At 40.0% G+C, this 13409-nt stretch overlaps 1 protein-coding gene across 1 annotated transcript; it reads right to left on the bottom strand.

The window, feature by feature from the left end:
* Positions 1-4324: 4324 nt before the first annotated feature.
* On the bottom strand, positions 4325-13181 carry LOC109975583 (choline transporter-like protein 1). Its single transcript, XM_020625926.3, has 16 exons — positions 12908-13181; positions 12539-12625; positions 11566-11708; positions 10570-10706; positions 10290-10383; positions 9391-9560; positions 8845-8934; positions 8553-8695; positions 8243-8429; positions 6964-7132; positions 6664-6820; positions 6309-6392; positions 6080-6217; positions 5759-5995; positions 4900-4974; positions 4325-4779 (listed from the first exon to the last, which is right to left on the bottom strand). Exons 1-16 carry the CDS (start codon positions 12929-12931, stop codon positions 4762-4764), a joined length of 1953 nt encoding a protein of 650 aa, XP_020481582.2. The 5' UTR covers positions 12932-13181; the 3' UTR covers positions 4325-4761.
* Positions 13182-13409: the final 228 nt, after the last annotated feature.

Here is a 13409-nt window from a genome sequence, read left to right as displayed (position 1 = left end):
ACGGGAGTTATTAAGCATTTGATCATAGTGTCAATGTCACAGTGTCAAATCTTGCAATTAGTGTTGAGCAACATATATTATTATTATCTTAAAAATACTTAACCCTATCTTACAAACAGCTACTATATGAAAGTATTGGCACATCACTCAAAGATATCTCAAATAACATTTCAACATTGGTTCAGGACCGGTCATACATGTGTGGCCTACACTTCTAATTAGACTTTGGACCAAAAAGTGCACTTAACAAATGGCACGTGCTGTCAGCGGCATTATAGACAATGCCGCCTTTTCCTCACAGAGGCCACTTGAAGCCAAATCAGGGACAAATGTCTCTGCTACTATTTTATGTTTTGTACGGAAGCTCTAATCTGACTATGCTAGATTGAATTGTTTTTTTTTTTCTCTGATAACAAATTATTTCTAGTTGCTTTCTTGCAATGTTGACTTTTTTTAACTTGTGTTAAAAGACTTGAAAATGCACAAAACAAACGTAGAAACTTACCTCATTAGTGTGGCGTGGCAGCATGGCATGTTGTGGATCTAGCCTATAGCAATGACCAGCACACTGTTTTGTTTTCAAGATCGCCAAAAACTCATGCCGTTATCACAAGAAATCAAGCTTTGTCACCTAAAATAATGAGATTAATCAATCTGTTAGGAAGGGGAAATCAGCTTTGTTAACCCAAATAACAAGAAAAAACAAAACAATTCGAGCTCTCCAGAAAACAACGGAAATAAAGTCATGATCCAGGAAAAGCAGCATTGTGATCTCAAATTAACATTTGCTTCAAAAGCTGAAGAAACCAACCGGACACTACCTGTTATTGAATTTTTTAACAACTTCTATGCAAAGTGCAATCCAATGTACTTGACAAATCAAGTACAGATACAAACCCTGAATCAACAGTATCACAATAGACTGCTTTATCTTTATAGTGAGACTACATAATTCACTAGGTGTTGACTTTTGTGGCTTGAGAGGATGAAAACTGAATTAAACATGACCTTTGAGTATAGGTGAGTTTTTCCCCTCTTTTTACAATAACTATGTTTACAGTCATTACCTCCTATTGTTTATTTAACAGTTTTTCTCTCCGTTTGCCGTCTGAAGCAGCTCTGTTCTTCACTGAAGTCTTGTTTCTGTGCTAGATGTGCACAGCATTGGAAAAAAAACAAAACAGGTCTGTGCCTTTCTGAGCTTCCAGGGCGAGCTGCTGAGGAGGCAGTAAAGCTCACCTTAATGGTTAAGTCACTGTTGGTCAATACACTCTCTAGCACACACTCATGCACGCACACACACACACTCACACACACACACACACTCATCAGGCTCATGTTACTGCGCCTGAGTCAGCGCAAACAATAGCCATCCATATAGGAGCAGGACAGAAGAGGTTTAATGGTTGTGAGCTGTTTACCCGTAGCTTTAGAGCTTAAATTAAGAGGTAGAGAATAAGTAAATACAGAAAATATACTTCAAACTGTGTCAAAATAAAGGTTTAAAAACATGAAGAAGGGCTCAGAATACATATATGTTGAATTCACTACAAATTTAGAGAATACTGAAATGTTGCAATAAGGAATGTGGCAGTCAAACAGAGCAAAAAAAACTGTTTATTTAGACCAATAACCACAAACCAGTTACCCAGTTAGCACATTGAACTGCAATTTAATTTGTCTGAAAGGTGCTATATAAATAAAGTTTGATTGATTAATGTCCAGTTCTGCTTTCTTGACCTACTGTTTGCAGAGCTGGGAGAGGAGCATTGTCTGTGCTGAATAACAACAAACTGGACAAGACTGTTTAACTATAGAGGGAGAAAATGTGCAGCATTCTTTAACTGACACATCGCATGATACTGAATCCAGCAAACAAGACCACAGCAGACCCAAAACACCCTCTTTGGTCACAGTATGAACTCATGAGTTCAGGTTGCAGGTACAGAATGCACCTGGATGAGGACTAAAAGAGGCATCACATCCTTTGTAGCACGCAGCTATCAGCAGCTTCATACGCTCTGATTATACTGAACTTGGAACACTCTGCACGTTACTGAACTTATTACTTGACAACTCTTACATGTAATCATGAAATGCTTTCATTATGTATTTGTTTAAGGTTTATTTATGGGCTTTTATTTAGATTTTTTGGGGCACTTTTTGGGCCCCTATTTAGAGAAGTGGACAGTGTTAGAGACCAAGGAGAGAGAGAGAGAGAGAGGGGAACGACATGCGGGAAAACCCGAGCCGCCCGCTTGGAAGTCTATGCCTTGTGTACATGGGGTGTGAGGACCAACCACTACTCCACTGTCGCCCTTTAGGGATGTATTTGAATGAGTTTTGTTCATGTTATTATGTGTGGTCCACTATGGTTGCTCTTTTGTCTCTTATATATGATCATGATGTTGATGCAAGAAAAAATTCCCCGAGGGGCAATAAAGGTTTCATTCATTCATTCAGCCTTGGTTCATTATAAAAACCAAACTTATCAGAATACTATTATTCCCTCCAGTTAACACAGCAGAAATACTCCCCTCTCTGTTCTCAGGTCTTGCTGCTTCCTCCTTAAGCAACCTCCGGCACAACATGCCTGTATTTCTATCCTGTGACAAAAGGCTTCCAGGAATGGTTGTGTTCTGTAAGTACTACACAGAAATCACTTAGGTGTGACTCACTACAGGCCATCGAGCTGCTTTCCTCTGGTTTCCTGCGCTTTATGGAGGCCGACAGGAGCGTGCAGAGAGAGTTTTCCCATCAATAACCTCTAACTGCTTAGTGGCTTAAATCTTGTCTGGTCAATGCTGGTTTAGAAAGAAACCGGAGGGGATGAAGCAGTGATCTATACATCAGTGGACTGTGGATACTCTCAAGGGGGATCGGATTTATGGCGGTGTGAGTCTATCTCCCTGGTGATCTGGAACATTTTGTAGTTTAAATTGACTTGTGAGCTTTGCAGGAAAACATGAAATTGATTTTATTTGCATCAGAAAACACAATTAAAAAGAAATTCATTATCAACAGGCCTATGAAATACAATAAAGATTTAAGGATTTTACATAGCCTAAATATAAAATATTTTGGTGAATTATATGTTCAACAGATCCCTCCACTAAACTACCATTGACATACTTTAGTGAATATATAAAGATGGTGAGAGTAGTCGTTTTTTATAGTGAACATTTTTCACAGTGTCTCATGACTTTCCAGCTTCTTCAATGACGTTCCATTTCAACAGATAAGTAAATGGGTCACACTTTCTGGACTGACATCCATAACGTGATCAGACGTCAAAATGTCAAGAATTATTTATTTTCCCTGAAGAAGAAACAGAGAACTTGTTAGTCCAGGTGTTAAATCAAATATTTTTTTGTTCTTCTTGGCATAAAATCCCAAGTGAATACACTCTGGAAACCAATGTCATTTATTTTAAGGAATCTACCGCCCTCTGGTGGTTAAAGTTCAACCTTAAATGTAGCTTCAGCAGTTACTATCAGAAGACAGTAGGTGGACAAAAATCTCTGTTTCACATTTTGTGGTGAAGATGAACTTACAGTCCATCTTTAAAGAATTGAATTGAACAGTATTTATATTTTTTAACCCCGACATCAACTCTTCATGAACCTGAGCTTCAGTTTCATCTTGATTTAAACACAGGGACAGTTTTATCTAATGTTTCAAATGTGTTTCTTAACATTCAAATGAATCTCTTGACTTTTTGTCTGTCCTCTGCACATTACCTTTCTTGTCTTTGTGCTCATGTAAAATACAGACTTGAAATTGTCACTAATTATTTTGTTTACCAGGTGTTACATGGCTTTCTTTTCTTTTCTTTTCTTTAATTCTGAAGCATTTATGTTTTTTTGCGCACTTCATATATGAAACTAAATGTAATTTATGCCCCCTGCTGATGAGAAGTGGGTGTTCTACTGCAGTGGTTCTCAACTCGTCTAGCCTCAGGACCCACCACCAACTCCTCTGTGAAAAATCGCGACACAAATGTCTGACATTTTTCGACCAATCAAATTTATTTACTGAAAAACTTTTGGTAACCTCAGTCGGTACAAAACGTGACAGAAGAAAGAAACTGAACACAGAAAACATGTTTAAAAAGCGCTTCAAGTACTTTTTTACTCAAATTTTGTTCCAGGCACACATTCACGACCCACTGAAAATGGCTCCGTGACCCAACTCTGGGTCCCGACCCACTAGTTGAGAACCACTGTTCTACAGTATAACTAAATAGTCTTTAGCACGATTTGTATAGATGTGTTTTTTTTTAATTATAATTTGTAGACGATGAAAAAGACCAAGAAAACAGAACTGTGGTTTCATGTTATTTAGTATAAAACTTTAAGAAGTAATAAAACATTGTGAATAGACTTTTACAAAAACAGAGTTAGCTTTCTAGTACAAATGTACACCAAACAGTAGCTAACTAGTCCCTGACAAATACAACAGAACATGTTCAACTGTTCATGTCATTAAAATATTAGAGAACGTTTGCAAAGGAAAAAAAGACATAACTGGAAGTCCATCTAATTAAAAAAAAACACAAGTCATTAGTGTTGAACTTCAAATTTGCAGTCACTACAAATACACAATTTCAATTTCACGCATCCTTTGTGAAAATATGTACACCGTCAGTACAAAGTTTGCTGTTATCTTATGGTTCTCCCTGGAGTGGCATGATGATAAACTCTGAGATAAGCTTTGGCTGGTTTTTAGTATTTGTGCAGTCTTACTGAAGCTTGATCAAGCTTAAGTGCCACCACGTGCCTGCAACACAAAGAAATCAATAAATAACGTTCTGAACAGAAACCAGATGTGAACTACTGCAGGCTTTCTTTCTACCTACAAGCATCACACTGGAAAGACTACAAAGATTTAACTACTCACCATCGACTTCAGCTCTCGTCCATCTCCATCTTCTGGCTTGTAACGACCCATTTTCTTACTGTTCTCCACATATTCCTAGCAATGAAAAGAGAGTAATAGATTAATTATTAAACTCACCGTAAAATTTAAGACAGAAATGTGGTTTTGGTTCGATACCATTTGGTGTAATGTTAAGAGTAAAAGGATTATGATAAGGTATCAGAGAACATTGTTGTTGGATTCATAACAAACAATTTGTTCCCACAGCCTGAAGCTTTAGAGCTGCAGGCACTTCACAACAGAAGAAAAGAAACTTGAGCACATCATAAATAAATCAATAATTAAACATAAAAAAGACAACTGAACCAATGGGCCTATTGCAGGAACATTTGTGTATGATTACTGTAAACCTCTCCACATGATTTCCTTGCTGTTGGTTTAAACCAGTAATCAAAGTCGCTGGAATCCCTTCTCATGATCTCTCCGGCCTTGTGAATGGTGATGCTTGCTTATGAGGTGTGTGCTTGTCGGATTTTACAACAATTTGCTTAGTAAAGTCAAAATAAAATCGCCTTGTAGTGCTATCAGATCGGCTCTGTTTTGTTGACAAAATGTTATCCAAACAAGGTTTTCACACAGCAGAGGTCCAAGTCTGCTCTCTGTAATTGGCAGAAATATTTAGCAGTCTGAGAGACATAAAAATGAAAGTTTTCACATAAAGGTAGATGCTTAAAAATATATTTCTTCAGCAAAGCAATCGGTCCCTTCACCCATGACACGTCGGAGTGAATCAGCTTGTGTGTAGTTTTTTTGCATGATGTCCAATACGCCCCTGAAAGCACAAACTGAGGTTCTCTCTATAAGCTCTCTTTTCTCTCACCATCAAAGCCTTGTCCATGTAGTACTCGCGTCCAGGGCTGCCATCATTATACTTTGTGTCCACAGCGAAGCAGAGGAAAAGGACGTCGACCACATTCTCAAAGACGGAGAGGAAGCAGTGAGCCACCAGGAAGGCGAATATGCAGACGATGAGGAGAGGCAGGACCCACACGGTGTATTCCCTCTGGTAGTTCAGAGCCAGGACGCCGGCAAAGGCTGTGCAGGCGACTACGAGCACCTGAGAGTGGAGATATGGGACTAGTAAGAAAACATTGAGAGCAGTTTAGTGTGTGGACAATACAGCCTGATTGAGGTGACATACCTTCCCGAGGAAGAGGACAAAGTCGCCCACGGTGTTGATGGCGGCCACTCGGAGGGCGTTCTCCACCAGGATGAGGAAAGCCTCGCGGGCAGAGGTGCAGAAACTGGTGCTGTTGATGGCTGTAGCAGTGTATGCGTTCTGAAATAATGCGACATGGGCACTGTGAATACTCAGGTTCCTCCATATGATGCACAACATGAGCGTTCTTTCCCATCCTTATATTACTCACTTGATTCAAGTATGCGAGACATTTCTCCAGACACCACAAACAGCAGACACAAGCTTTCAGCATGCAACGAGCACAGGCGTTCTCCTGAGAGAGCGTGAGGAAAAGAGAGAAAGTTAACAAACCTTTAGAAAATATATGTATAAAAAAATGACAAGAGTACTTCCAGTTTCTGAGTCAACATGAAGCCACAACAGTTTGATTTTATTTGTTGTGTTTTAAGATAAACCTTGCACTATGTCGCTTTTATTTGTGTCCCCGCTTTTATGCTGGGAGCTCGACGTCACTGTAAATGAGGGTTAAACCTCAGTGTCTTTCGAGTTAAAATAAAGGTTGTGAATTGAATATCACAGCTCACCTTTCCTTTGAGCTGGCTGTGGATGTACGTCAGGATGAGGCGAGGGATCTTAACAAGCGTGATGATGAAGGAGCCTTTAGCCAAAGTCCCCAGATGGTAGCGGAGGGTGCGTGCCATGGAGGACAGGATGGGAGTAATTGGCATCTGAGACTTATTCCTGGAGTTAATCAGATGCAGGTAGAATGAATAATTCAAATGCTAAATCCCCCTCCCCGCCATCTTACTTGGGATTTCACAAAGAAAACATAACAAGCTTTCATGCGACTGAAACATAAATGATTTTCTGTTTCTTGTTTGCACCTTGTGAAGTAGTAGGTGACGACAGCTCCGGAGATGGTCATCTGCTGGAAGGCGAGAATGAACTCGCTGATCCAGATGAGACCCACAGCGTGATACCACACCATGTACTGAAGAGGCCCCTGAATCTGGTATTCAACCACGCCTGTCGAGTTGTTCTTTATTGCTGTTCCTGTCGGGGAAAAATAAGGAGCAGTTTGAGTCTCTTGTTTTACAATATATTCATTTTACATGAGAGCTCAAACGTTGCATCAACTGTACGTCTCTCTGTATTTTACCTGTGCATTAAAATGTTCACCTTTGACTGCAGACTGCAACACTTAAATCAAGATTGCAGGTGCCGCTTGGTTGAAGAAACATACAATGAAAAATAAATCAATAATCTGAGCCAACCTGAGGAAGCTGCAGGCAAAATACGTTGTTTGCTCACAATAAAGTGACAGTAGAGTAATTTTCAGTGTGCCACGCATTACTGATTCATTTGACCTTGTAACTAGGGGTTTGTAATTGCAAACTACAATCTGTTGAGAGCATTATGTTATTATTATTAAATGCTATATTGATAACTTGCACCAGAAATTCCATAATTATATCACAGAAGTCAGGGCTACCAAAATGTCATGTTGATATTTTGTCCCACCCCTACTTGTAACCTCTAATTCTCTTTCATTGGTTAGAGTTGAACACAATTCCCATTAGCTGGTGCCAAAGTGTCTGATATGCACATCATCATATTTTGTAAATGTAACTCTTCTTATCTGTGGAAAGTTTTTATAAAATGGATCGAATCAAGATATCAGTTCATCTTAAATCACTAAAATATTCACAGCATTCAAACGTAAATGTAACTGTACTTGCAGTAATTGTTATCATGGTTGCCTACATGTTGATTGGTACCAAAATAGAACCAAACATTTGAGACATCCAGAAGTAAAATGGGATGTTTGGGATGTATTTGGGTGTGCCTTTAGTCCTCAATTCTACTTAGCTGAAATGTAATCCCGGCTGCATAAAGAGGAAAGTGGGAGATGAAGAGAGAAGTTGTTCTTGCCTCCATCCTCCCACGTCACGAGACTGCACAAGATTCCAAATGTGGGAGGAAAGTCATGCCCCCAAATCGAGACAAAATGTCAAAAATGACCTACTTAATATTCTACTTGTCTGTGAATCATGCCATGAGGCAGATGATGCTGGGGAAAATAGAAGTCTGCGTACTAGACAGTCTATAATCGAACTACTTGGAAATATGTGCGAAACAGTCCGAGCTAGCCTTTGTCCTAACCTGCGGTTCCGAGGAAGAGGAGCACGGCGATCCAGTAGACCCAGAAGAGCATGAGGCAGAGGAAGGTCCAGAAAGGCTGCAGGGCCAGGAGGGGAAGGTGGATGAACACTTTACCGGCCACATGGAACAGGGAGATAGTAAGAGCCACTCGCTTCCTCATGATGAACATCACTATCAGGAGAACTACCTGGAGGGTTACACAGAGACCAGTTCTCCAAATCGTACATGCTTCTTCAAATTTAAGTACTCATTTTGAATACTTTGTGTTTTAGTGAAACTGTCAAAACAAGAGAAATGTACTCTGACATACTGTGAAAACTGTAGCGCCAATTGCATACACAAGCAGGGCTTTAACATTGTCAGAGGCCACTTCTTTCCCAAACACTGATAAGGTGTTATTATTAGCCGCGGTCCTGTGGTCCACATAGAGCCACCAGAGCACGGCGGTCCCACCTGCCAAACATCAGAGCAGAAAAAAGGGCTCAAAAGAAAACTCATGTGCTTGCATCCGCTCAAATGGGATTGAGAGAAAAATGATAACATGACACATGAACTGACACAATCAATGAGGTGGTTAGCTGTAAGAGTGTTGGAGCATTTACCTATAGAGCCAATGATTACCAGAATGGTTAAGATCCACACCAGGACTTTGGATATGTAACGGATGACGACCATCATGATCAGGGACAGAACTGAGGAGAAAAAAACATGAGGGGTTTGCGTCCATTTAACAGGCTGCAAATGAGGTTATGGGTTGCCTTTTAGGTGGACTCTGTGCTGCTATGATCCATGTTTCCTTCATGCAAAGATAACGCAGAAAAGACTGATCATACAGCTAAAATCAATAAAAAGAAGACTAAAACTGACATGGGACTAATTCTGCCTTTCTTCCCCTGTGGGCAAACCTCCAGCGGATAAAATGCCGGAGACCGCACAGTCATTTCCTGTTATTAAATGACAAAAACAGCTTCCCTTTGAATGTTGCATTCCTGCGGATTTCTCATGAACACTGATGTGCGCCGTGGGAGAAGCCATTAGTAAAGAACAAAGGAGCAATTTTCAAAATCAGATTAAAACGATTTTCTATTTAACAATAATATCTGTTTTTAATAATAATCAAGCCAGATGTCCACATGTGTTAGTTATACCTAAAGCCAGCAAACAAAGGCCCATGATGATCTCCTTGCTGGCCATCACTCCCGCAGCGAGTCGGCGCAGCGTGTTGTTGTCACCGACGAATGCGATGAAGGCCTGGGCGAATTCAGCGTAGCAGCCGACGTCCACCGGGATACAGCGGTGGAATATTGGGACAGATTTGCTATAAAAGTAGAAGAGAGGGGGAAGTGTGAGCGGAGTTTATATTTGATGTTTATATTTTACAAAGCAAAGATTAACAATGAGTGACACATTTGACCGATGAAACACTACTACACATGACAGGACAAGATCAGCAAAAGGCAAAGACATACTGCTTCCTCCACAGAAAGCGCCAGAATTGACACAAAAAGGAAGTTCCTCACAGGAGAGTTCAGCCCTGAGATCACTGACGGTTCCTTTATTTAAAAATAATGTTGAGACAGAAAAAAGCCAAATAACTACAAACGTGAAAAAAAGACACTCAGTGAAACATCTGCCCACTGAGAGGATGTGGGTTGACATCTTCATCTTGTGTCGTCTACAAGATGTGAGAGTATCGATCTAGAGAGTTTGCTGTATAATATTCCACATCTATTTGGTCCTGGAAGGAGTATGAGAAGTTCCAACGCAGGGAACCGCTGTGTGAGATTTTGCGAAAGAATACAATTCCAGTCGTTAGTTCTAAAGCCAAATCTCACACAGCTAATCCCTCTCTTAAAAAAAAATCTAAATTACTCCAAAAATGATTTAAAAAAAAAAGGGAAGTACATAAATGTTAGATAGTATCTCTATTGTCAGCATTAGGAAACCCATGACCAGCCCATTATTTGAAACATAGTCTTGTCCAGTGACAAACATCTTTGGGTTGTTAAAAATGTCTAACAGTATCCTTAAAAGTATCCCTGATTACCTTGGTGGAACCGGGAGTTTGGGGCATTTCGTGAATCTTTCTGAATGGCCAGTGTATCTTGTTGGAGAAATATCATAAGAGCAGAGATCAGATCCTAGAGAAGAAGAAAAAAATGACATTGCATTCCAGTTAAATTCAATTATATAATCCTGCTTAAAAACCATTAATAAAGTTATTATATGTATATGCTTTTTTTTGTTGAACGTTTGTCATAACAATTAGCTAATGTACACTTGACCATCTTTTCTTTAAGTCGTGGTCACCCGTGCTGTTTTCTCACCGTTGCTCAGGGAAAACTGCTTCAGATCACTGTAGGTCTTCAATTCAGCAGAGGGACATTTGGAGACACACAGGGCGAGGGACTTTATCTTCCTGTTGATGAGGTCAAGGTTGCAGGGATCTAAAAAGAAAACGTACCTGCCAGGAACAACAATACATATTAGAAAATTAAACACTTTAATTCAAAGTTAGCAGCAAGAAACTCTTTCCCTTTGATGAAAATATCTGGCTTTTTTTTTTGTTCCTGTTTTCCCAGTTTGGACTGTTCAGCCTGGGCACAAAATGAAAGATGTTGACATTTTGCTTCTCTGCCGTACAGATCCTTCTTTGTAGCTCAACGCCTTTTATTCAAAGCCTCCATGGGCAATCAGCCCATCAATAAAGCATGACCCATTGTTTCACTAAAACTGAGCCTGCAAGCTGCAATCTGATGGAACGACGCGGCACAAACAGAGGGAGATAATCAAAGACTTTTCACATATATTTTCACCAAAGGATAACACTAATTTCCATTTATATTAATGAACTCAATCACCTGAACACAGTACAAACACACATCAGTTAAGCTAAGCGTAGATGATATGAATCAACATAAAACTTTCTTTCTGATGACAGCGAACTATTCCCTTTGCACTGGAGTGTGCATTCTTAAATTGACTGTACGTGAGTCAAAGACTTAAATGCTCAAATATGTAAGACACAACAGGAGGCAACATGAAGTGTCTGTAAAGGCAGCAACTTGTTTTTAGAAAAGATTAGGATTACATGATGAAATCGCTGCATGCACACATGCAATGTTTGGTGCCTCTTTCTCTGACCCCAGCAGATCCCTGCATAGTGCATACAAAGTCTCAAAATCTGTGCATGTACTGAGTCTATTAATAGACGACAAGAGACAAATAAGATTCAACTCTGTAATCACAGAGAAAGATACAACGGATTTCTGTGATTCCCTCTGTGACATGTTAGGTCGTGATTTATGACAAATGTGACTTGCTTGTTTTCTGTCATGTCCCGGCCACTGAGGGTCACGCCATCTATCGGGCTGTTCTTCTTGCCGCAGGTGTTGCCATAACTGTCATATCCTGAGATGAGCCTGGAGGCAGCTCCTGTGGCAATGGAGAAGCCACAGATACACACCTGGAGACAACACCAGATCAAGCAGAGAGATCAAACAATTCACTTAGCAGATGCTTTTATGCAAAGCGACGTACATCAGAGAGTAAGTACAACACTAATCTATTCATACACCGCCACTGAAGCAGCGGGAGCAATGTGGGGTTAAGTGTCTCGCCCAAGGACACATCGGACATGTTGCTCAGCTGGGGATCGAGCCCTTGACCTTCCGGTTGAGAGGCGACGACTCTACCAACTGAGCCACGGCCGTCCGATTAATAAATATGATTAAGAAATAAACAACAGATATATAACATCATCTATAAAAAATATATATATAGGAATTTGGTACTTTAATTGGCAAATACAACAGTAGACCAACTTATCTTAAGAAAATTATTTAGAGATTCTACCATTAAGTAAGCGTATTTAATTGTAAATAAAGTGGTAAAGTGGATTGATTTCATAAACATACTTTTAAGTACAACACAATTTCTTTTTAACATAACCACAGACTGCAATGCTTTAAAGTTTGAGGACACTTTTGTGAATCAGTTATAAAACAAATCTGAACGTAAAAATGAGACTATCATGCTGTTGGCATCATCATAGGACCGCTTTATCTTCAAAGTTTTTGCCATGCATTCATTTACAAGTTAGTCCAGCACGTAATAGAAAACATTGAATGTATGTTTTACTTCTTTTTTTTTTTTTACAGGGTTTCACCATCTTCCGATCTGAATTAAAGCCAATCCTTCATGAATAACATAGCCTAATGCATGAGCCGAAGTGACGTACAGTACCAGAAACTGCGTGTGCATCCTAAACGACGCACATTTGAGTTGTAAACTTACCATCCCAATGCAAAACAAACTGAAAATGATGAGCCATGGGATGTCCGTGCAGCTGCGCTCCTCCAGTGGTTTCCAGTCACGCTTGCCCTGCCAAGGCATAAATAATAGATGGTGAAAAAGATGCCACAGATCTCCTTAATTCCGCTTTGTGTGTGGACTCCTTGCAGCGGGACAGTAGCCACCCTGCCGCTCCAAAAAAAAACAAAAAAACAACCCAGCAGACAAATCAACTCGGAAGCTGCTGCAGCCGAGGACGTGACGTTGTGGTTACACACTCAAACACACTGTGGGAAACTAATCTGCAAACTGTCTTTTCATTCTAATAACATCCAGTATATTCCTATTTTTTTGTTACATTTTTTAACTTACCTCTGTGCTGCCGCAACAGCCCATTGTAAAACGACGGCGGGGGAACTTCTGTTTAACTTCACGACAGCAAAAGTTTACGTGACTTTTCTTCGGTTAACGCTGCACTTTGTCCGCCTATTCAGCCAATTTCCCTTTCCGTTTTCTTTCCTACAAATGACCCACTGCATGACATGAATATTGCGTTTTGTTTATTGCCATGTTCAAACCAGGCAGCAACACACCCAAAAAAAAAAAAACGTGAGAACTCCTCCTTGCATTCAGAGCTTCAGGTAAACGCGGAAGAAGTCAAATTTCTTATGTTACCTTCACGGGCTAACGGAAATGTTGAAACTATCCCACGACAAGCAAAACGCAATAGCGCGGTATCATAGTGGTGGTTGGTGTTTACGAATGTATATTTAGTTTATTCTAATGACTAGAAACAGTAGAAAGGGGAAATAGACTAGACGCTGTTCGTGCATTGTTCTGCTATTTGTTGTCAACTTGTTTCATGAACTAGTTT

This window comes from Labrus bergylta, chromosome 1, assembly GCF_963930695.1.
Source record: "Labrus bergylta chromosome 1, fLabBer1.1, whole genome shotgun sequence".
Lineage (NCBI taxonomy): Eukaryota > Metazoa > Chordata > Actinopteri > Labriformes > Labridae > Labrus > Labrus bergylta.
The sequence above is the reverse complement of the archived record's forward strand: the minus strand, read 5'-3'. Positions and strand labels throughout refer to the sequence as shown.

Bases quoted from the DNA above. Each gene is read 5' to 3' on its own strand.
- LOC109975583 (XM_020625926.3), bottom strand. From the start codon at position 12,931: ATGGGCTGTTGCGGCAGCACAGAG. The intron at 6,218-6,308 runs GTGAGTAATATA...GCATTATTTCAG, and splicing joins GTCTCGCATACTTGAATCAA to AACGCATACACTGCTACAGC. The intron at 4,975-5,758 runs GTGAGAGAAAAG...TTTCATTGCTAG, and splicing joins ACATGGACAAGGCTTTGATG to GAATATGTGGAGAACAGTAA.